Here is a 24,238-nt window from a genome sequence, read left to right on the forward strand (position 1 = left end):
GTTAGAAATTACCATGACCAAACATTAAACGGCGGCTCAGACATGAGGGAGAAATTGAATAGTGTCCAGGCAACTAGATTCGTAATAAGAAAATTGAAACCATTGACACTATTTCAAAATTTCAAAACTGTCAGAATACTGCGGAGTGTTTTAGAAAGAACGATATTTTGAACATAGGCGAGCTACGTGATTACCAGCTAGCGATTTTTGTTTTTCAAAGTCTAAATAAGGTAAGCCCTGAGTACTTTTATGATTTTTTTAAAACTAAATCGTTTTATTACCCTTATTTTACCCGGAATTCGGAGGATTTGACTCACGAGAGAAGAAATACAACGAGAGCAGGATTTGTTCTCAGGAACATAGGTGTCAGCGCCTGGAATGACCTTCCAGAATCGGTCAGAGCGGCAGTAAGTCTGGCATCATTCAAGAGAATGGTTAAATTCCATTTTTTAAAAAGGAGAGAAGTGTGATAAGAGGAAAGAGTATTTATTTATTTAGTATTTAATATTAATTAGTTTTTTACCCCCCCCCCCCCCTCAAAGGATTTTTTTCTTCAAAATCATTTGAGGAAATGATTTAGCAGATCATGGTGGTTAGAATTGCGGCCACAGTCAGGACTCTTCTGTCTTAAGAGTGGCCGTTAATGGTAAATTCTTTGTTTAATTTATACGTTTTGGATGAAAATAAAAAATGTCTATGTCTATGTCTATGTCTATACACCCAATTTGCTAATCACCTACTCAATTTGGTTGTCATTAACACTTGTACAGCTCCTTGCATAAAAAGGCTGTGGGAATAATTTCTTGACTACCAATTTACTTTGGGATATACAGCTGGATGACTTCCTGCATTAAACCAAGGTATTGATGATAGACTAATAAAGGGCAAACTGTAGTTTGAAAATGTGCGAAACGAGATAGATCGAATAACATGATCCTGTGCTATTGTTTTTAGAAGTGTTTCCTATCCTGCCAGCAATTCTAGAAAAGATGGCGCAAACACCTTCTGATGGGAGCAATGAATATTGATTGCTTTTAGACATCCTTTCATTCGAGTTTGTCGCTAGCACTGTTGTACTTGGAAAAATTTTGAGCCTAACATTACAAGGTACAAGGTGATGATATGAATGTAATTAATGCCATGGAAGTAGTCAACCCAACGTCAACAACCATTCACTAGCCTTGTGGTAACAGGAGCAGTAAATGTCAAGTTGCCATGAAGGAATTTGTAAAGATAAGTCGATCTAGGGACTACAATGAAAAGCTTAGATTAGGGAGAGAACAAAGAAACTGATCTATTATAGCGACGGAGTTTGTGGAGGAATATTTTCAAACAAATATGCCATTTTCAGACTTCCTAAATAATGAGATTTTTTTTTCAAGATTCCTAGAATAATTGACGTCTTGAATTTCCAATTCCAAAGCTATTATACCCTAAGGTTACTAGTGCTGATTTCGAAGAATCTATATTACATGCTGTAAGCCTTTACCCTCAAGACTTATCCTATTTTCCCGGCCGAAAACAAGCATAGTGTATTTGGAAAAAAAAAAATATAAGAGCAACAATGTAGAAAGAATGTTTAAATGGCCTATCCGTACCAAACGTCTGCTAAGATATTGCATCTTTAATGACTCAACGAAGTGCTCAAAGTTTTTGCTAGAAACCTTAAACGAAAGCTGCAACTAAAATTACTTGTAATGCGAGTTTTAAAATGTTTAATAATGTATTTATATACTTTTTGATTTAAATAAAAATTGAGTTTGTCATGTTGCACTTCAAATTACATTCACACATCTAACTGTTTATTTTTTGAGTATTTAAAAAAAATATTGTTAAAAACACTTAATTGCAAGTTATAGTTGAGTTTTAAGGAGAACCCAATTTTTATTGTCCTCCCACCCTCAAAAAATAAGTCCTGTATTGACCTATGTGTACTGTACGTATTTAAATATCTATTTCTGGAAGTACAATGGCTAAATGAAAACATTTTTTTAAGCTAGGTGCCCCTTCTCCTAAAACAAATTAAAAATGAAATAAATGTGTTCATTTCTGATGCCCACAAACATGTACTTCAATGAGAGTCTACCCTTACATGCTCACCAAATATCAAGTAAAATAAAAAAAGCCAAAACATTGTCCACATATCATGGTAAGATTGGTTAGGTCGCGTCTAATTACTGTCAATATCGAGCAAAACAAAAAGAGATAATATACAATCCCATGAGACATAGCAATACGTTAAAAAAATAATAAAAATAGGACTATGTTTAAGAAATTAATCTATCATAATGATCATTAATTATTGGTTATTACCTTCAGCCTAAAACGGCAGATAACAACAGATATAGCCCCAACAATCCTTATATTATGTTTTAAAAAAATGCTTTCGTTATGCACTTAGAGTGATATAAATTGTTTATAATCTGTGTTATCAATTATCTTGGTAGGAAAATAATAAAAAAAAGATTAGTTACTGTTAATAATAGTTGAGTTCTGGAAAACAATCTAAATTATTTCGACATAAATAAAAGTGATAAAAGTTTTAGATTGACAAATTTCATCAACAATGGGTCGTCAGAAAAGTATCATACATAAAATCAGCTTTTTGGCGAATCCGTACTGGAAGCGATGTCATGAGTAATAGTATCTTGACGCAGCTAGGTCTACTGGTTTCCCATTTAAGCTTCTAAAGAGATTTAATTGGGTCCATCACCCTCGGAAGATTTATATTCCTTTTATTAGTTTATTTGATTCTTTTTAGTCTGAAACAACTCCGTGTTTATTACTAACCGAGACAAACTAAAACACTGATACTTATTGACAAGAAAAATGCAAGTATTCACATGCATTCATGTCAAACCTTCTGATTTAATCTTGTTACACCCTCTACATTTAATCTTGCTACAACCTCTAAAATTCAGAGGGTGTAACAGGTGGTTAATTCCGTTTTTCCGCTTTAAATAATTAATTAATTCCGCTTTTTTCACAACAGTTCGTTACCATGAGATTTACTCTTATTTACAAACCCTAGAATCCGTCAGACAACGGGAAGTGGATTTAAAAGAAATAAATTTGGAATAAAGATACTAAACTAAAAGAAAGTTGTCAGTGGAAGTTATGCTTCTGCTTAGCTTAAATGATAAAGCAGAATTCTTGGAAGACTTTCTAGCAAAGAGTGACTATGGTACTAGAGCGTTGCGCAGAAAAAATCAATAAATCATACCCATCTATCAGCTTTTTGAAATCCAAAGCACCCAGAATGATTTTTGCAGCAAATTCAATCTGCTCTTCCATCACAGATTCTTTCCTAAAATTTCGCAAAGGAAAAACGAGGCCTGGGCTTGAATATACAACCAGTGGTAGTCGATATCCGAGATACGCGTTATCCAGCCACCATTCACTCAACTAAAACACAGATAATACTACACTTAGTTGATCCTATTCTGATTGGATTTTGCATCCGCTTGGCATTTTGGTATCATAATTTTCGGAGCTTTTTAAATTTTTATATAAGCCTTTCTAACCAAAGTGACGATAGCCCAGCATTTCGTATTGCAGCATCGACCACATTATAAGAAAAAGAGAACAATTTTATGATCAGTAAAAATAATCTGTCAATAAAAAACTTAATACAAAAAGTATGATCTAATATGTAAAATAGGCCTTCATTGCAAACACAGAGATTCTCACTACTTATATATTTGCTTATTTTTTTTGTCCATTTCTATCCATTTACGAATTTGGAAAAGTGACTTGCTTGTCCCTCAGTTTTGCAAAAACATGTGCTAAGACATCTAAGAGGGTTTTAATCAATTTTTAGTCATACTATTTAAAAACATGCATAATAATTGATATGAACAAATATTTTCAAGCCTATCGTCTCTTTCTCCCACCATAAAAAAATAGTTTCTAGTTAATCTCATAGTTCTAGTCATTCTAGTCTCATTCTAGTTTCTAGTCAATAGTTAATCTCAAGAACGTCAAATTCAAAATAAGTGTTATACAAGGCTAGTAAATGGATAATGACAACACTATTGAATCGTCCTGTAATTTTAAAGCAAGAGGTTGAAAAAACTTTATCGTTGGGCCCACAACCAAAGGGTTAGGGACTTCTTCCAAAATAAATTACTGTGATTCTAGGAGTAATCCAGTGTGTCTTTATTCATAAGCCTCATTTAGAGAGATGTACGTCTTTCACAAAAAGAAGCTGAGATTTGCCATTATTACTAGCACAAAGGCTATATGAGATAATTTCAACGTGTGACTAATATACCTTTGGTCTAAAAGACAAAGTATTTAAAAAAAATTAAAGAGACATTTTACCATCAATGTTTAAAAGAAACCCGGAACAGACACAAATTAAAATATCGATACTTAAATAGGAATCTATTATAGGTTCTATACAGAGACTTAGGGTGTAAGAACGTCTATGTAGATCGAAAAAAAAATCAGCCCCCCCCCCAGCCCTGCATCCCCTATCCCAAAGTCAGAACTCGATCCCTCAAGCCAATCCCAATATATTGCAGATAATTTGAAAACTGGGGTGCACATGGCGTTTTTGTTTTATAGGCACTCGTGCAATTCCCACAGAATACTCATGAAACTCTAAGCCCAGTGAATGACTCCTGAGAACTCTTGGCTGACCATAAAACAAAGATCAAACATGGCCATCTTTTTTACTAAATCCTACCTGTGAACAATAAGTGGTTTATATAATTAAGGGCTATTGCCTATGGAGCTGTGCGGGTGAAATCAGCACCGAGACATGCTTATTAGATTTTCAAACATTTCATCCCGTAAAAACGGCAACAAGAACTTCCAATTCCCAATTGAATGAGCGCCTTCCCAAGTTTCTAGAGCCAGCCCTTCCATACAAAGTGGCAAAAGAAAAATATTTGTAAGCCCTTTTCTGGTCCTGTCATTTTTCAGAGGCGAGGGGGTGGGTATATCCCTGAGAAATTTTTGGAACATTAAGTTTCACTTCAACGAAGCATTTATGGCTCTAAGTTTCAAACTCATTAGGTACAAAAAGTGCTTAGCCCAATCCTGGGCTCCCTGCCCCCTCCCCACAATAAAATATTTGTTGATCCTTTTGGGTGACTGAGCAACCGCCGAAAGTTTCTAGCTTACTGAACCGCCAACATCATACAAGCCCTTTTTTCCTATTGTAAAGCCTATGTGTAAACGATTTGTAATTAATATTAAAACGGTCCTGGCCCCAGAAGCTCTGGGTGCCATGCGATTCCGCAGGCATGTTTATTTGACCTTTCAACTATTTTGAAAAAATGAGAATCTCGCAATTTTGATTAGATTTCTTGAGGAGTTATAGGCGGACCAGTTAGCAAAAAGGGCTCGGGAGGGATGATGGTTACCATCCCATCCCTTCCTGACATAGCATTGTTTATTTTCAATCCAATGAGCCTCACCAACTTCCAAATTATTGCTTTCACTCTCCAAAAGGATTATGAAAATTTCAGATCTTCCCATAGGTTTCCAGTAAAAAAAAACAAGTTATTTGCGTATTTCCACTAAAAAGTAAATATCTTTCTTTATCTTCTGATAGCGAATAAACGTCATTTAGATTTTTCATAAACGTGGTCAAACTTAAGCTTTTCCATTGCTAAACACTGATTATTTTAAACAGATAGCGTCACATTATTATTATAGATAACGTCAGTTCGAATTTTGTGGTTCTACTATTGCGCTTCGGTCAAATCATGAATATTTCTACCTAAACTGTCTAAATGGCCTTTCACCCAATCTCACTTTTTTAACCACATAAGTAAAGTTACACAATAATACAAACTAATGTAGCAAATATTCACAACGAAACAATATCGATTCACCGTATTTTAAGCCTAGATCAACTTTTAATATAGTAGTGCCGTTTTATTTTGCATTTTCATTCATTCATAGCTATATTCCAAGTTATTTAATTAATGGGTAAAATACGTGGCATCAACACTCCATGAATATTCTATTTGTAATTATTCTTTATAGCGATTTATTTTGCAAGTACTATTTTCTAACCTTCACAAAATAATTAATCAGATTAAAACGATAATATATTAAATTAACAAACCCTACCTCGAAAAACTGAATGTGAAGCCGTCAGGTATTGAGTCTAGGTCCTTTCGAGGGCTACCATCATCGATGATAAATATACGGTCGCTGATAGATCCCTGTCCTACTAACCATTGCCTTCACAGAAACGTTCCATTTTTAGTTAGTGATAAGTGTCCATGCATCTGCTAATCATCAAGATACGAAACAAACAGAAGCACGGATTGAATTTACTACTAATTGACTCAGGAAATCGTAAACTCAAGGACATTATCTTTATTTATTTACAAGTATTTTATGTTTAAATTAGAATCATGAACGAAGTCTTCCAACTCTCTCGACCTGGTTTCAATTAACCTTAAAACATCAATTTCCATAACTAGTGTCATACCACCGTCACTAGTGACATCATCAATACTGATACAAACAATTCTTTTTATTAATTGATGTAACTTAACTTTGGTACCGGCAATAAAGACCAAATAAAACATTTTGAAAAAAAAGATCAAACACATTGGCTAAATTAATAATTCGAAGGAATTGAATACGCCTCACCCAATTTTCCTTCTTCGCTGCTCTATCTTCAAGCATTTTCTGTAGCTTTTCCCCACTTCCACCGGGGGCGCCAAAGTTTTTGACAATTTCAGTGGTATTACGGAATTCATCTGGATTCAAGTGGGGCTTTACAGTCCTAAAAATAATAATACTTAAATATGTTTACGAAATAAAGAGGGCTCTGTTTGGCTTAATTAGCATAAACTTAATACAGTGTTGGAAACATTGAACTTCCAAAGAATTATTTCTGACGCTGAAAAGATTTTAAGATCAATCCTAAAAATAAAAGTTTAATTTTCAGCCATTTATGGTAAATAATCTGGTACAAAAAGCATACCACTGTTCATAGTAAGTGAAATCTTAAAGTCATATTTTCTAAGAAACTATCTAATGGGAAATATTTTCTAATGAATGCTGTTTCACTGATAATAACTATTATTTAGGTTTAACAGAACAGTAATTTTTAATTCAAATTTCATAAAGGAGCACCATATATCTACAAAACTTAAAGAAACTGACTCGTGATATTTCCCTATATTAGTAGGATTCTAAGAAACTAGATCTTACTGAGAACTGAACCTGCTTAAGCTTTTTAGCTGATAAAAACTACGACGGATGTTTTTAAGTAAGGTCCCTTTGAAGATAAGTACACAAGGAAATATTATGTTAAAAAGTAAATTCAGTTTCATAAAATACATATCTTACTCTATTTAACTGCATAGTTGCCAAGTTTTTTCAAACACTTATCATGGCTCTTGACTAATTTTAAAGTAATCTCTTCTCAAAAACTTGCCGCCTGTTCCGATAATTAAGAACTCACTGCCGTTTTTATGTCGTTGTCATCATTGTAACGGTTGCCACTAATGTGTTGCTTGAGGTGGAAACACCGATGATAATGACTTGGCACCTATTGACTGTTGGCGCCTGACTGTTGGGTGGGTGGTCTAAGATTTTTTTATTTTTTTTTTTTGAATCGCTCCGCGGAGCTTTCTGAGGGTTTGGCAATATGCTTCGGCATTGATAGTGGTTCCTCATTGCACGAAGTCGACCAACAAAACACCATGCTTATTCCAAAACTTCGACGCCATAATTTTGCGCAAGGACAGAGTCTGTTTGGCCTTCAAGCAGGCCTTCCCGCAGGGAAGTGTATGTGTTTCGATTCCATGTTCTGTTGCCTCGGTTTGGGCGTGATATGCGAAACCCATATTTCATCTCCAGTTCAACCAGTTGCCATCTCAGTGGCAACCGTTACAGTGATGACGACGACGTAAAAACGGCAGCAAACTCTTTGTTATTAGAGCAGGCAGCAAGTTTTTATGAAGAGGTTAATTAAAAATTGGTTGAGAAATACGATAAGTGTTTGAAAAGACTTAGTAACGATGCCAAAAAATATAGTAAAGTTTGTACTTTCTGAAAATCAATTTACTTTTTGAAATAATCTGTCGTTGTGTACTTCTTTCCAAACGGACCTTATAAAACACCCCTCGTATTGAGAGCCCAAAACTTGTGTTCTCAGTTTAGCGCTAGAATTTTACAAATATAAAGAAATATCATTAGTCAATGAACTTTACAAATATATGCCGCACTAGGTGTAAAGCACTTCTTTTAATTTTCAACTTAGCTAGTTACTTCAATAAAAAAAAAACGTTTTCTTTAATTGATTTTTCAGGATAATAAACGGTAAATGAACAGCAACCCTTCTCAAAAGAACCTAAACTCTAAGAAAGGGGTCGGTATCCCACGACCAGTAGATCAATCGGAAACCTATTTGGTAATTTCCAGTGACCCACCTTAGGTCTAAACAGAAGTATAATATATAACTAAATAATAAAACATGAAACAAATATTTTGAGAATTAAAAGAAAATTAAAATAAATACTAAAAACACCATTTTAGTTCGATAGGAAAGTTGCGATACCAATATAATAGGCGGAACACAGAAACATTCTTCGAATAATTTTGTCATTATTAGGTGCACGGCGCGGGTCGTTTTTTCATTTATAGATTATGTTGAGTAGCAGAAGGATAGTAGCGCAATTATGCAGCTAAATAACTAGTACACTGTGACTTAAGTGAAATAGTTATTACTGTTAGAGAAATTACTACCAAGAACAGACAGAAAGAAAAGAGAAATTATTTCAAGATGTGCGGACAAAAAAGTGCGATTTTTTTTTAAATATTTACAAATTATTATGTAAATTATTATAGCTCGTGTATATGTTTTGAACGTTGGTTTTTAATGCGTAAAATTAGTGAATTTTAATCTCACATATCGAAATATTAAGGAAACTAACGTAATTTGGTAAAACGGGAGGAAGAAAACCGGAGAGTGGGTACAGGATGCTCTGAAACAACCCCAAGACATATAATATGTCTGAGAACTCTAGAGCGGAAGTTCTAAGCTCTGATCTAAAAAAAAATATTAAATTTCAGATTTCCTTCGAGATCGATTATCATGGAATCGTGTTCATTTGTCATTTAGTTTTGATTTTTTCCCCCAAGTATGATCAGATCGAACTGGCAGTTGTAGAGCTCCAGGAAAGGGCTCATTCCAACGGAGCTTTCAAGATTCTAGTGCCTTTTTTCAGATCAAATTACCAATTTTCTGTAATTTTTTGTACCACAAAACAATACTTTTGGTCCAGATAGACAGCAGTTCAGAACAACTTCGATTAAGAATCTCAATTTCAAAAACCTCAAGATCGAACATCAGATATTACAACCTAGCAAAAAATATCGATACTGCCATTATTTCCTATCCCAAGCAAACTTTAGCTAATGAACTTCAGAAAACTTCTCGTCATTTCTATTTTGGAAGAACAGCTTAGGCTCATATTTCTCTAATTGCAGACTTGAACAATATCAAATTTTAAAAAACAACTAATTTCTCAAACGAAGGTCAAAAGCAACAATAAACTTAAATAAATTTCTCCTGTATATGAGACGAGCCACCATCTCCTAGATATCCATTCTTTACGCTAAAGCTTTTTTTAGAGCGTCAGTGAAAGCTTTTCTTCCGAGTGCGACGAACAAAGCCATTTGGTAATTGCATATCACCTCGTTTTTCTTTTCGTCTGCTTTTAGACTTAAACAAATTTAATCGGTGACATTTACTGAATGTCACCTTTCTGCTTGTAAGCAAATAAGCCTTTATTCAAATTTAAGATTTTTCATTTAAGTAGTGGACATGCTTCATTTAGGCTGAACATTTCAGTGATAATTTACTTTTCCATAAGCAGCGATGGAGCTTGTGTAGATTGCATCAGCGATTCTGGGCTAAACGATGGGAGACAAGCAATACAAATATAAAATTTATGAATCGATTTATTCTACTTCTTTGTATAGAAGACAAGAACCAAAAAATGGATAATTTACAATTGTGTTAGTTATGTTGAAAGTGTGTTGTTTTATAGCTTTTGTTTCGTTTCGCTGAAAAACCTGGTGCACCAAATTTCAGCAGATTCGTGAATATATGAAAAAATAGGATAAGTTCTGCTTATTAAAGCCAATAGGAACAACTGCTTTATTCAGTCATCCAGAAACAGGCTTATTTATTTCTTTTCTCCTACATTTTCTTCGAGTCTATCAAATGTCTAATGATTTTATGCAACCTTTATCAATCTAAACAAAAGAACGAAGAGAAATTGAAGCAGTGCAGATAGAGGCATAACACTCTTGAACAAAATTATGATTTAGCCAATTCTTTCAGAGCAATCGAAAAGCTAAATACAATATCATCAGAGGATGTTTCAGAGACAATTCTGCCCCGATATGGCTCGTTTGTACCTAGATATGCATGCAGCCTATCAAAGATGAGCGTTTACAGTTATGCACTATTTATTCGAGTAAGAAATATTAATTTTTTACAACCTTAAGTACTTCTCCAATGTTTTTTTCAGTGGTGGTACAGGTAACTTGGGAAGATTATTCGATAACATTCTTCCATTAGTAAAGAGCAGAGATACATCATTGCCTTTTACTTTGCCACTGACCGTTCTTGATAATAGCTTATGAAAAAAGTTCATTTCTCCATCTGATCCTGCAAGAAAAATCTTAATCAAGGGGGTTCTGTAAAATCAGAGAGAGTCACCATCTTTTTAAAAGTTTATCCTGTGTTCACAGCTACAGGACATACTTTTGCTGTTTTGGGTATGAGATTCGAGTTACAGATTTCAGGGCAGTTTCTCTGTAGGGCCCAGTTCTTTTTCCCCTTGACTTCCTTTTGAGAAAAAGTTTTAGGCCAGTTTGCCCCACAGCTTCAAAGCAAGAAATCTATATTTTGTATTCTCTATGATACCGTGATACAACAGTGAAATGTTGTTTTTTCACTTCCACCTATTTGGTTCAGAAAGGGTGTGCAAAAGTACAAGATGGCTACCCCCCCCCCCAATTTCACTTCCTGACTGAAGGGCAATGAAACGAGAGTTAGAACAGCTGGTTTGTACTATATAGTCTAGTGCTGTATCCTTTACTTCTTCATTTCTTTGGTTCAGATCCAAACAGAGGAATGTGTATATTTTTGAAACCCAAACCATCCAATTGTTCATGCTCTTCTACTCTTGATAACAAGTAAACCGACTACAAGGTTCAACAATGTAACTAAACGTTTAGATTTCCTTTGTAAACAATATAAAACTCCTTTGTGAATCAGCTAGATATAAAACTCATGTCAAGAAGACCATGAAATAGTGCAAAAGATTCTTTCAACTCATAGTATTTGTTATCTTCAAGTTTGACTTATGCTTGAATTACCTTAGATAAAAGTCAAATTTGGATTCCTTCTTATAAGCTAAGATCCACTTCCATACAACTATTTAAACCTTACATGCTGGTGGTGATACCAGTATTCATTCAGACTTCGTCCGGTTAAGACCATTGTTGAAAAAGGATTATATTTTGAATAGCGATTTCAGTGTTACGCAATAGAGTAAACAGATACGTTTTGTAAAAGTACTGGATTTAATTACTCAGTGACGAAGAAATTAAATCTTTTTTGGATAATTTTTCTGGATAATTTTAATGAGAAACAGACGAAGGCTGGCACGTTTATAAATAAGAAAGGCAATTAAAAGGTAATATTTTTCTAATTATCCGATATGCCTGGAGGATTCGAAATTAGAGGACTAGTGTTGTTGTTGTTTAGTTGACGTTTGAGCGAATAAAACGGCCGTATACGTGCGATCCTCTTTTGAAATTTGGGCTTATGAAGCCACGTCACTTTGAAAAACACACAAATAAAATTTTGGCACAGGCCACGTCAACACTTAAGATATCTTGGGAGAGTACTAGGACGTTGTACAGAGTGTTCTTGCTTAAATCACTGGCACTAGTATGAATATCACACCTCTATTCTGCTAATATTGCTTAAAATATCTGTGAAAAGAAACATATTCAGATTTAAATAAAGCTAAAATACAAGAATAAATAAATAGATAAAAAGGTCAATACAATAAAAACATAAGTTAATGCAGTTACTACAATTAAAACATCTATAAATGGAAACATTAATACGAAAAAGAAAGGTCAATACAATGAACATAAAAGTCAATACATTATAACTTAACAAAAAAAAAAAAAAAAAAAAAATCAGAGAATGTTATGTAGATTACAACTCTTTATATACTTAGTCAACAACAACATAGTCTTTCTATGGACCCACTTAGGGGACTTAGCCTGACCTAGGATTGCTCTCATTGTGAAAGCACCAAAATTCTTTATAATTTGGTTTCTAAACAAATTTGTTTGTACTTCATATTTTGTGCACTTCATGAGAATATGCCTAACATCATCATACTCATTACAAATATCACAGAAGGGCGAGCTAACTCTCCCCCACTTATGTAAAACTGAACGGGTTTTGGCACGACCTGTCGTCAATCTAAAAACAATAACAGCAACAGATCTAACATCATGCACAAGTTCATCAGGTGGTGCCTTATAGTCATAAAGTACTAAAATTGTATTTATGCAACTTCTAATAAAATTATTGGTCTCTCTATCACATACCACCTTACAAATATATGTAAAATATTCATTTTGAGTGGGTTCTACACTTATACTCTGACCATTTAAAATACTCCACTTTGCCATTATATCAGCATATTCATTTCCCGCAATTCCTACATGTGCTGGGACCCAGACTAGAAATATATTATTTCCCACAAGCTCTAACGACCTAACTATTTGGTGGATATTACAAACTAATTCACGACTAGGTCCATGCTCATTCATCAGGTACTTAAGGGCTGATGCTGAGTCAGAGTATATCATTCAACTCTAGGCATACCCATATGATTGAATAAATTCCAATGCCTTATATATAGCAATCATCTCAATTGAAAAAATAGACAGGCTGCCTGGTAACTTAAAACTACATGAAACTGACATACTGGGGACCACCACTGCACAGCCAGACCCCTTATCCGACTTGGAGCCATCAGTAAAAATTTGTATATAGTCTCTTAAGTGGTTAGTTTGTCTTAGCCAGTCATGTTTGAGAGTCAAGTTATTATTATCCCCACGATCAGGTACAGGAAAATACACATTATTTTTTATTGCACATAGCTTATTCAATATATTATCCTCAAAAACTATCTCATTAATGGGTACTATATTTGGGCACTCTATTGAAAGCAAACTATTACACCTATAAAGAGCTGGAGTATTCCTATCCTTGAAACTAACATCATATAATTATTTATAATTTCCATCTTGATTATATCTTCATTTAAAGTAGATTTTTTAGTGAAATACTTCACAAGTAACCTGTCACGTCATAGTAAAGCGTGCTCACCCCCAATTCAATCATCATAGCTGGAATAGGGGTACTATTTAAGCAGCCAATGGATTGCCTAAGTACACTGTGGAACACTGTATCTAATTTTTTTAGATTCTTCCGACTAGCATCACCATGTATAAGGCTACCATAATCAAGCTTACTAACAATAACAGCCTTTATAATTTTAATAAGACACTTAAAAGGAGCACCCCTTTTCCCTAGGCACATTACATCTATAAGGTTTAATCTACTTCTAATATTGCCTAACAAATACTCAATGTGTCTCAACCATGTCATTTTACTATCAAAAATTAGAACTAGATAGCAGAAAGAGTCATCCAGCCTAATAGGCTGATTTATAACATTTACTTGTGGTACTGCAGTATTATTATTTTTTTAGAAAAGCATACCAACTGTTTTCTCAGGTGATAATGTCATATTATTCTCGCTGCACCAATGTTGAACATTATTAAATGCTTTTTGCATCACTGACTGTAAAATAATAGGTGTTTTCCCAGTTGTTACAAAGGCAATGTCATCAGCATATATATAGGTTTTGCAGCCAAGTACAGTGGACATTTCCAAATCACTGCAATAAATTACCAACAAAATAGGACTTAAAACTCCCCCTTGAGGTAAACCCAAATCATGTTTAACCTGAACATTTCTACTATACCCGCTAGAAGCTACCCTAACCTCATAATTTGTCAAAAAGCTAGAAATCCAATTTATGCAATTGGCAGGTATACCTATTTCCCCTATTCTCTTTAAAAGTTTATCCAGGTCAACTCGGTCAAAAGCAGACTTCATGTCTAGGAAAACTGCAAATGTATCTTTCTTGCATCTGAAGCCCTGTTTTATTTGGTCCTCAAGTCTAACTAAGCAGTCAGTTGTGCTCCGATTTGGGAGGAAACCAAACTGTTCTTTCTGTGCAGCATTTATTACAAGCCCAAGGATTCTATTTTTAATCAAATGTTCCATTAGTTTACATAGGCAAGATGTAAAAATAATGGACCTATATGAATCTGAATTAGAGGGATCCTTTTCTGTTTTAGGTATAGGGATTATGGTTGTCTTTCTCCATTCTTTGGGAGTGTATCCTTCTTTGATGGACTTATTAAAGATAAAGAGGACTAGCGTTTGCAAAATTCAAAGGATATCCAGAATGGCCGGTTCGAATTGTGGATACTGTTCAAAAGAAAAACGGATCACACTACGCTGTTTTCTTTTACGGCACGCATGAGGTATTAACGGTTCAAGAATCTCAGCTTGAACCATACCAAGAACATTTTGATAAAGCTGTTTTCCGGATATTTACTTAGAAAAGTTAAGCTTGAATCGGGCTTCTCTTGCCTCCGTTGTGGACAATGCTCAAAAAGAACTTGAAAATCTGTGAAGCTTTTGGAGAAATGAAATTGAACAAAGGGTTCGTATCAACTTGAGCACGGTACCTTCTACAGGGCTAGCATCATCAGTTACAGAAGACATCGTCTGTAAAATCCATGATTCAATTTTGGTTAAATACTCGGCAAAGTTCAGTGCTTTAAAAAATGTATCTGGGCTCAAAAAGCAAATTGCATCTCTGGAAGACACAATCGAAGTGATTGAACTAAAACTTGACGATATGAAACATAAAACGATAATGGATAGGCTTATTTTTAGTGGTTTAAAGCACGCAAAAGGAGCCAGCGTTGGGATGTCAGTGAAACAAGTTATTGGGGAAAAATGGGACAACCAGATATTGCAAATTCGCACATTCTGAGAGTCCGTCGGTTCCAGAATCCATCCAATCCAGTCTCCAACAATTCTAACGTGTCTCCCATTTGTGCTGTGTTTAGTAATCTGGATGCTGCAAAAACGGTGTTCATGGCAAAATCGAAACTAGCAAAAACTGGTATATTTGTGTCAGAGCACTTAACAAGAAAGCACAAACACTTGCTTGATTCGGCTCGAAACAAACTTGGTTCAAAGAGCGCATGGTGAATCGATGGAATGATTTTTGTCAAACAGGGTCCGAATATCAGGAAAATACGAAGTGCAAAGGATCTTATCAGTGAAGGATCATCAGCTTAATTACTGCTTTTCTCATTTCAGTTTGTACAGTGCCATGTTTCTCACTCTTTGTTTTTTTCAACCATTTTCCGCTTGTGATACCCTACTTTTTTGTTTCTTTTTCTCATTTATGCTCTTTCTCATTCAGGACCTTTGTCTCGACCGACCGTAAGATACGTGCGTTTCCTAGGAATTTTGTTGGATAAGAATCTTTCTTTTAGAAACCACATCAAGATAGTCCAAGCAAAAATACCACGTAATCTTGGGATTATTTGGAAACTTAAACACATCTTTCCTGGATCTATTCTTCGGACCCTATATTTTTCACTCATTCAGCCATATTTAACTTACTGCAACTCGATTTGGATGTCTACTTTCCAGTCTCTGCTCCATCCAATTAAAGTAATTCATCAAAAGGCTCGCCAGTTAGTTAATGAATTTAATAAAGGTCATCGAAAAGTGCTCTTGAATACTTATGCACTCTATGTTGTTTCTTGCTCTTCAATGATTTTCAAGTATCTTCATGGTGAACTGCCTCGCTGTTTCAATTCTTTCTTTCTCGATTTAGTTAATTCAAGGAGCTCTTATAATCTACGCAATAAAGACCACCTACTATTACCTTAAACTAAGACTGTTAGATCAGATTTTAGTCCCCGAAGAGCATGTAGTAAAGTATGGAACAGTCTCCCTGATAATGTCCGTAGCATTCATTCGTTTGATACCTTTAAAACCCAACTAAAAATATTTTTGGTTGATAAATATAATGGGGAATAAATTTGAGAATAAATTTATTTTTGAATTGGTTTGAATTAATATTGTTATTTGTTTAATATTCTGATGAATAATGAGGGTAGGGCGACATCCCTAGTTGCTAGGCTTGAGCACGTTTATTTATTTAATTTTTGTGGTTTTGTGTTGGTGGGAGGTGGTGTGGACTTGGATTTGAATTTCGAGGACGAAGTGGTAAGTAAAAATAACACAAAGTTATTTAATTGGATTTCTTGTTTTTTAAGAAGAGACTCTTTATTTGGTATTTATTTTTGTTTTAACACCTATGTAACAGGCCATGGAGCCTTGTAGGGGTAGAGGGTTATTGTTGTCCATTTATTTTTGATGTTAATAAACTTAACTGAACTGAAAAAAACTTCTTTTTTTGTCTCTGCTTATACTCTTTATCAATTTCTGTTTCCACTTAGGCCATGTCAGGGTCCCGTGATCGATTGAAAAATTACGAGGAAAATAGATTAGTTACTGATGATGTGTTTTCAGATGTTTCGTTTGGTCAGTCGGGATTTAAAGCTGGATTAAAAGAGTACCATAATGATACTTCATACGTTGAACTTGAAGATCTTACTAAATGGGATATATGTAATAGAAATTCGTTACTTTTTTGGACCAGCCAAGGATTACGATTGGCTAAATGTTCTTTGCTGTGGACAATGGAGTGTCTTAAATCGCAACCATTGTTTGTAGGCCTATGTGAAACGTTTTTGAGTCATGAGAACCTGAATGTAATGGATTTTTCTATTCCAGGGTATAGGGTTGAATATAAAGGTCGCCTTTTTATGCAGAGAGGAGGACTAGCCACTTTAATAAGAAGTGATGTAGATTATGAGGTAAGACGTGACTTTTCACTCTGGCTTGAAGGTAAACTCGAAACATTGTTTATTGAAATAAGGTCGTCATGGTCAGAAAAGCTACTGTTTGGAATAATATATAAAGTACCATCATTTTCGAAGAAATATTTTTCAGATGTATTTGAAAGTCTTCTGTCAGAAGTTGCAAAAGAAAAGAAAAAGGTAGTGTTAATGGGAGATTTCAATATTGATCTATTAAATCCAGATGTTCGTGGTGATTTTCTTGATCGTGGTTAATTATCTTAAAAAAAAGGAAAACCACAAGAATAGCTTACAGAAATAAGGAAACTTCGACATCACCAAGTTTAACAAATAAGGAAACATCAATATTATCTCAGCTGTATGTAAGATATTTTGCAAAGGAAAGAGGCAGGGGCAAACAAAATCTCCAAAACTTTCTCTTCAGAGTTAAGTTACTAATAAAATATACATAATTAACAATATCAGTTTTTATTTGCTATTAAGCTATGCTTTTCAGTCTATGTGTCATCACATATACCATTATGGTCTTTTATTCTATTAAATATAGCTATTACTTTCTGCAGACAAAATCAAAAAATACTCAAAGAAACTTATACAAATAGATATTATCTTTGATGATCTATTGTTCAGTCCCAATTTGAACAAATAGAAGCAACCGAAATGTTCTTCAAGGCACATTAAGAATAATCTATGCACCTTTTGTAAATATACAAAACATTGCGGATTTATGAAAATAATACGATTTAACTGTTCTTCATGAACAAAATGCATAATAAATATAAATAGACCAAACTATAATTTTGACACATAAACAGCAGTCCAGATCACCCCCAGAATTAAACTTTCCAAACATCTGAGAAAATAACATCCTCCCTCATCCTTTTATTGTCTGTAAATGCTATTTCTAGTCACACTAGCAAGTTAAAACTAGAATTAAAACACAAAGATCATAACAGTAGATACCTAGAAATTTTCTTATCTATAGGATGGGGTCAGCAACTTGAGGGAATACACAAAAAAAGCCATGATCTAAGCTATGTTCTTAAGTTGCTGTCTGATACGATCAAAGATGCACATAAACAACAAACTTCAGATGAGCATCTTATTTTCCTGCTGTTTTGTTCCAATTCTACCTTTTTTGCTTATTTTCCCAATTTTTCATTGTTTTTCAGTGAAAGTCTATGTACAAAAATTTACCATTTATGCTATGTAAAGCAGTGGGAATATATTACACTGGGCTATACAGTGCTCAATCACAGAGGGAGGGGGGTATTAAAGCGAAGCAGTGGAGATTTTAAAAATAGAATAGCTAAGGCTCAGGGTGTTTTTATAAATTTGAAAAAAGTTTGGAAGAATAGGAAGAAAAGTCTGGAAACCAAGATTAGAATTTTGGAAGCTACAATGATGATAGTGGTCAAATATGGCTCTGAAGCATGGGTTCTCCAAAAAGCAGATGAAGGTTTGTAGATGATGGCATTGATGATTTTTGTTGTTTCCTGAGCTACCCTTACCAGTTCTCTAGGATCCCTGAGGTTAACAATAATTTTACCCAAATTTCTGATGCAAGTTTGGATTGGCCTAAGTCTGAACCTTGGAGTTACCTGTACAAAAGAAAGAGAACAAGAAAAAAAATAAAACACAGAAATAAGATTTTTGGTGACATAAAATTAGTTTATTTGGTCTTTTGAACTAAACACGAGGGGCCTAGCAACGAAATTCTTACCTCATTCAAGTCAGAATAATTATATCCATTTGATTTTCAGTGTTCCTTCGAGTTTAACTGTATGCCTACACTCCTAACGCCTGGATAGAGGCTTCAAGCTATATTTCAAAATTTGCTGATTTGCATTATTTTTAGTACTTATTTTTTCTCACAATTTGTTGTATAATCTCAAATAAAGTCAATCTGAAAATTGGCTAGAGTCCTAAATTTGGAAAATTGGATGTAGTCCTAAATATATTTCTGCATTCTTTATCATTTTCTTAGGCATGATGTCTTCTTTGTTACAACAGGTTGGCAGTATTTTTGACCTATGAAAACCACTCTGTCTAAGTGCTTTTAATGGAATTGTTAGATAAAACATAATTTGAAAATGGGGATAAAAATGGAAGACACAACAATCTGATCAATAGTAACATGCAGCATATTGTAAGGTAAGAATTCCATTGTTGCAGTGTTTTATTTTAGTTTTACTTATATCCCAGGGCTATATTTGGGACCAAGAGAAGGAGGATGAGTGATGTGTATTGTCACAAACTCAACTACTTTTTTTTAATGGTGTAAAATAAGGAACCAAAGATAGAATTCAATTTTAGGGACTTCTTGTTATCTTGTAATGTAATTAAGCTCAGTAAATAGAATTTTCAAGAATGAATCCAGGGCCTAAAACATCTTCAGAGATGGTTTTATTGAGATACTATATCTATTCTTTTCATATTTCTAGGACTTATAAAAATTGCTTACATGCCAGGGTTCTACTTATCTAAGTTCTGACGAAAAAGTTTCTGCTCCAGCTTTTAGTTTTGAAACTCTTTTCATAGAATTTAGATTTTGAAATCCAATTAATGTTGTTTCAATAGAATTTTAAGCCATATCAGGTGGTTTCTACTAAATTTCAGGAATATGTTTACATATTTTTCCAATGAGAAAGACATATTGTAGGATAATTGCATTTGACTTTGTAGAGATGGTGCAAGATCAATGTCAGGACACAAAACTGGTTAAAATGAAAGCACTTCTAGCACAAGTTAAAAACAAAACACCCTAAGTTCTTGTGATGCACTGCATACTCCACAGATCAGCTCTCTTATCAAAAGCTCTTATCAGTAATTTATCTACTATGGTTGCCTCCCTGTATGAGCATAGTATTTGTAGGCATGAATATATAATGAGTAGGAGGTAGTAGGCTTGGGACTGTCAGTGCAGGATTCTGACTCTTGTTGACAGAAGAGCATTACCAAGTGCTAAAAACCATGTTCTGACCAAGAAGGGTCCAGGATTTGGTTACAGGCACAAAGCCTCCAACCAAACTGGAGGTGCCAGGGAATTCTCTCTGTCTAGTTCTAAGCTGGCTTAAGCACTTTGGTGTAGACTTGAGAAGATATATTGGTCCCCATCCTGCACTGGTATCTGGGATCATTGCTTTTCCTGGGGCCAAAATATATTCAATGATTTAAACAACATTAAAATTGGAAATTGGAATGTTAAAACATTAAAAAATGACTATAGTGTTATTATTTTGACTGAGAAATTCAGACTGTTTGAGCTGGACTTATTAGGAGTTCCAGAAACTTATGTCCCAGGGGTAGGCAGCATGAAATTAGGTCACATGGAATTTGTTTACACGGGCAGGAAGGATGGGATACGTAGGCAGGGAGTAGAGTTCATGATGAATAAGGAAGCTGCTAAGTCTTCTTTAGGCTGGGAAGGTATAATACAATACTAAATGCTTACTTCATGACAAAAAAGTTCAAGGTATCAGTTATAGTAGTATATGCCCCTGTTAAACCAACTGATGGATATACTAGCAACTCAGATGAATTTTACTTACAGTTACAGGAACAAATAGACAGTGTACCAGGTAAAAATATGGTGTTTAACTAGAATATTTTAATGCCAAGGTTGGTAGAAATAGGGATAGATGGTATCCTAGCCTAGGTAGGTTTGGTGTAGGAAAAGACAACAGTAATGGCAACAGACTTTTGCAATTTTGTAGGTATAACAACCTAGTTATAACCAATACAGAGTTTACAGGTTATAAAATGGCCCATTAAGTTGACATGGTATTTACGTGATGGTAAGACAGCAAACCTTACTGATTATGTTATTGTAAACTGAAGACTAGCAGGATCAATACAAGATACTAGGGTATATATTAGTGCTGTTATTTATGTTAAAAGTAAAGATCACCATCTAGTAGTGTCTAAGGTTAATTTAAAGCTGAAATCTTGGAAGGGTAACTACCTCCCAGGAAGTTATGACGTTGGTAGACTTCAGGAGGAAAATTTTCAGGAGCAGTTGAATATTAAACTTGAGAGTTCAAAATTTGATAATGGGAAAGATAGATGGAATAATTTTAGAAAAACAATTTGTGAAGTTGTTGATGATGTCATAAGGAAGAAAGTTAAGAATACAGCTAGGAATAATAGCAAAAAAGCTTTATGTTTAATAGAGAGTAGAAGGAGTTTGTAAAAGAATTACCTCAGTGATAGATCATGTGAAAACAAATGGAATGTAAAGAAAGTGGAGAAAGCATTAAAATATGAACTGAGGAGGTGTGAAGTGGAGGCCATGGATAAAACTGCCAAGGATCTGGAAAATGCAGCTTGATGGCTTAATAGTAATATATTATACTGGCAGGCATGTTAATAGATTGAGAGGGAGTAATCAATCCAGACTAGTTCCAGTTAAAGACAGGAATGTGGCCACAATTAGTGATAAGGAAAGAGTTAAAGAGAGATAGTCAAAACATTTTGAGAAAGTGCTGAACTAAGATATAGTTGCAGAAAAAGATATAATTGAAAATGAAAGAGTTTGTGATACCTTGGATGTGAAGCAAAATTTGTTTTGTGAGGAAAAATTAGCAACAGCACTAAAAGGACTAAAAAATATTAAGGATTAAAAAATACAATCAGGATTAAAAGGATAAAAAACACAATCAGGTGCTGATAGTGTGATAAATGAGTTTCTTAAATATAGTGGCTCAGAGGTTAAAATAAGCTACTGAAGATTATCAATATGATTCTTGAAAAAGGAGAAGTACCTAATGATTTTAGGAAAACCTTAATTAAACCACTGTATTAGAAAGGTGACAAAAGTGAGTGTTGTAATTATTGAGGCTTTAGTCTGGTTTCTGTAGGTAGCAAATTACTTAGTAATATGATACTTTATAGACTGAAAGATGGTGTAGACAAAAGTTTTAAGAGAAGAACAGTACAGTTTTAGAAAAGGTAGAGGATATGTTGACCAAATTTTCCCTTTTAGGTTAATAATTGAGAAGTACCTTTGTTCTCAAACACCTTTGGTCCCCAGTTTTATAGATTATGAGCAAGCATTTGATTCTGTTAATAGAAGAGCTTTAGCAAGGATCTTATCCTTATATGGTATACCAGATAAATATATTGAAGTGATTTGTACAATCTACAAGAATAACACTACTGCAGTTAAGGTAAGAAATGAGGTTAGCAACTGGTTTTGTATTGAATTGGGTGTTAAGCAAGATTGTTTTCTATCCCCCTTTATATGGACCATTTTGATGAACTTTATCATAAGGACCACAGGAAGGCAATCTGAGACCAAAGAACCAAATGGGGAGAAAAAACTCTCCTTGACTTAGATTATGCTGATGATTTAAGCATATTAGATGAAAGTATGCAAAATGAATGAAATTTTAGAAGTTTTGTGAGTTTGGGCTGCTAGAATAGGTCTGAAAATTAAAGCTAAAAAGACTAAGTCACTAAGGCAAGGAATAAGTGAAGAAAAAATATGACAAATATGTTTAAAACTTTATAAATAGCTTTTCCCCTCCTTTTCACCCTTTTCCTGAGCCTTGTCAGAGTGATTTTACAATAAATTTGTCACTTTATTTTACAAGGTTTCACTTTATTAACTTGAAGACTGTGATATGTAAATGCCCTTTGGAGAAAGAAGGAGGGAAGATATGTGTGTTGAAATACTGGTAAATATTTTGCAGTTCATATAATTGACTTACCAATAGAGTGAACATATTACTCAATTCCTTTTTTTGTGTTCTTTATAAATATAATAATTGCTTCTATTGCAAATTCAAATTTAAGCAATTTTTACTTAAACCGACCTGGCAGTAAATAATCTTCATTATTTACATAAACTATTATGTAAATAATAGTTCATTCAGGTTTTTTGTGAATGTGTTAATATTTGTGATTTGGTAAAATTTATAATATTTAGTTTACCTATTGTTGCTAAAGGGAGGGATATATTAATAGGATAAGCTTGTTTTGGTTTTACTTGGTTGTTTTACATTTGCTGTTTGTTTATTTTTCTTTCATAGGCATATATTTTGGGGGTGATACCTGACGTGGGGATGCCATGGATATTCTGTGGTAGCCAATATAGAGGCTAGTTATTCAAAAAAAAATCACCATCATGAGCCTAAAGGGGCCATATTACCCAGCATGAAGATGTGTATCATGAAGATACTGACCATATTTCAAAGAGTAATGAGGTTTTATCTCACTTTCAAGAGCTACAATAAGAGATAGATCACCAGAACGCATAAAAGGTTGCCAAATATCATCATTTTGGCAACCATCTAGGCTATGGCCAGACAAAAAGCAGATCATCCCTAAATTTGAGGAGAAACTGCAAGGAAAGACCAAATGAAACTTCTTGGGCATTCGTAAGAGCAAGGAGCCTTTGAGCAGATTTGGATGGAGAAATAGCGTAAGCCTGGGCAGGGAGGGCACCTACCCCATCCCAGTTTTTCTAACATTAAATTCCTTTTATTTTTACACTCCTGTAGCATTCGTCCTCCCCCCAGAGTACGATGACTATAACTACTAGTGTTAAAAAGTAAAAAGCCTAGTTCCTTTAGCCTCAGGTGGCTTGGTGAGACATTAGCAGTAGGCTACATGCCAATACTTTTACCGATACTTGTTAACCTGAAAATTTCTATCTGATCAAGTCAAGAGAGTTGCGTTCAATTTAACTTAACCTAGTTGACCACCAAATCATCTAGGGTTTTATTTGACAGAAAGTGAACAAAGAAAGTCTGCCAGTCTTTTGCAATAAAACGGTAAGTTTGGCAAAAATTCTAATTTGCTATAACATGAGCCGTACAAGATATTAGGCATAAGAACAGACCATCAGGCTTAGGAGTAGTGGCATGATTTTGTCAAAATCCTGGGGGGGCGGGGGAAATTCTAAGCCGTTTTTCTCAAGTCAAGCGAAAAATGACTGTAAAAACTAAAAAATGAACCATTTATCATCATTAAAGTGCTAAATAGTACTATAAAAATACTTTTTGATGTTATAAAGGTAAATATATACTAAAGAAAACTGATTCATTTCTATAGATGCTTAATTTACGCAAGCTTATCTTCGTTTTTAACGAGATTTTTGAAGAAACTGAATTTCAGCTGGGGGGCACAGTCGGATCGGGGGGGCAAACCTAAGTCTGGGAAAGGCTGT

General features: G+C 34.4%; 1 protein-coding gene and 1 long non-coding RNA gene across 11 annotated transcripts in view; one reads left to right on the top strand and one right to left on the bottom strand.

Moving 5' to 3' along the window:
* The window catches only part of LOC136037144 (carnitine O-acetyltransferase-like), a 76,393-nt gene that overhangs the window by 35,426 nt on the left and 16,729 nt on the right, over positions 1 to 24,238 (bottom strand). For 3 of the 10 annotated variants that reach the window (XM_065719649.1, XM_065719651.1, XM_065719650.1), the window contains 3 exons: positions 10,489 to 10,657; positions 6,619 to 6,754; positions 3,224 to 3,405 (listed from right to left, as the gene is read on the bottom strand). In XM_065719649.1, the coding sequence (XP_065575721.1) occupies positions 3,224 to 3,405; positions 6,619 to 6,754; positions 10,489 to 10,657 (487 nt within the window). Of the gene's footprint in view, positions 1 to 3,223; positions 3,406 to 6,618; positions 6,755 to 10,488; positions 10,658 to 13,806; positions 14,393 to 18,790; positions 18,818 to 23,634; positions 23,766 to 24,238 lie in introns of those variants that run through there. The other 7 variants (XM_065719652.1, XM_065719654.1, XM_065719657.1 and 4 more) reach the window with 7 other exon arrangements.
* Positions 11,029 to 18,978, top strand: LOC136037146 (uncharacterized). Its single transcript, XR_010619873.1, has 3 exons — positions 11,029 to 11,690; positions 16,982 to 17,064; positions 18,831 to 18,978. It is a non-coding gene; the product is annotated as an uncharacterized LOC136037146 (long non-coding RNA).

Source organism: Artemia franciscana, chromosome 16, assembly GCF_032884065.1.
Source record: "Artemia franciscana chromosome 16, ASM3288406v1, whole genome shotgun sequence".
In the NCBI taxonomy this organism is placed as follows: Eukaryota; Metazoa; Arthropoda; class Branchiopoda; order Anostraca; family Artemiidae; genus Artemia; species Artemia franciscana.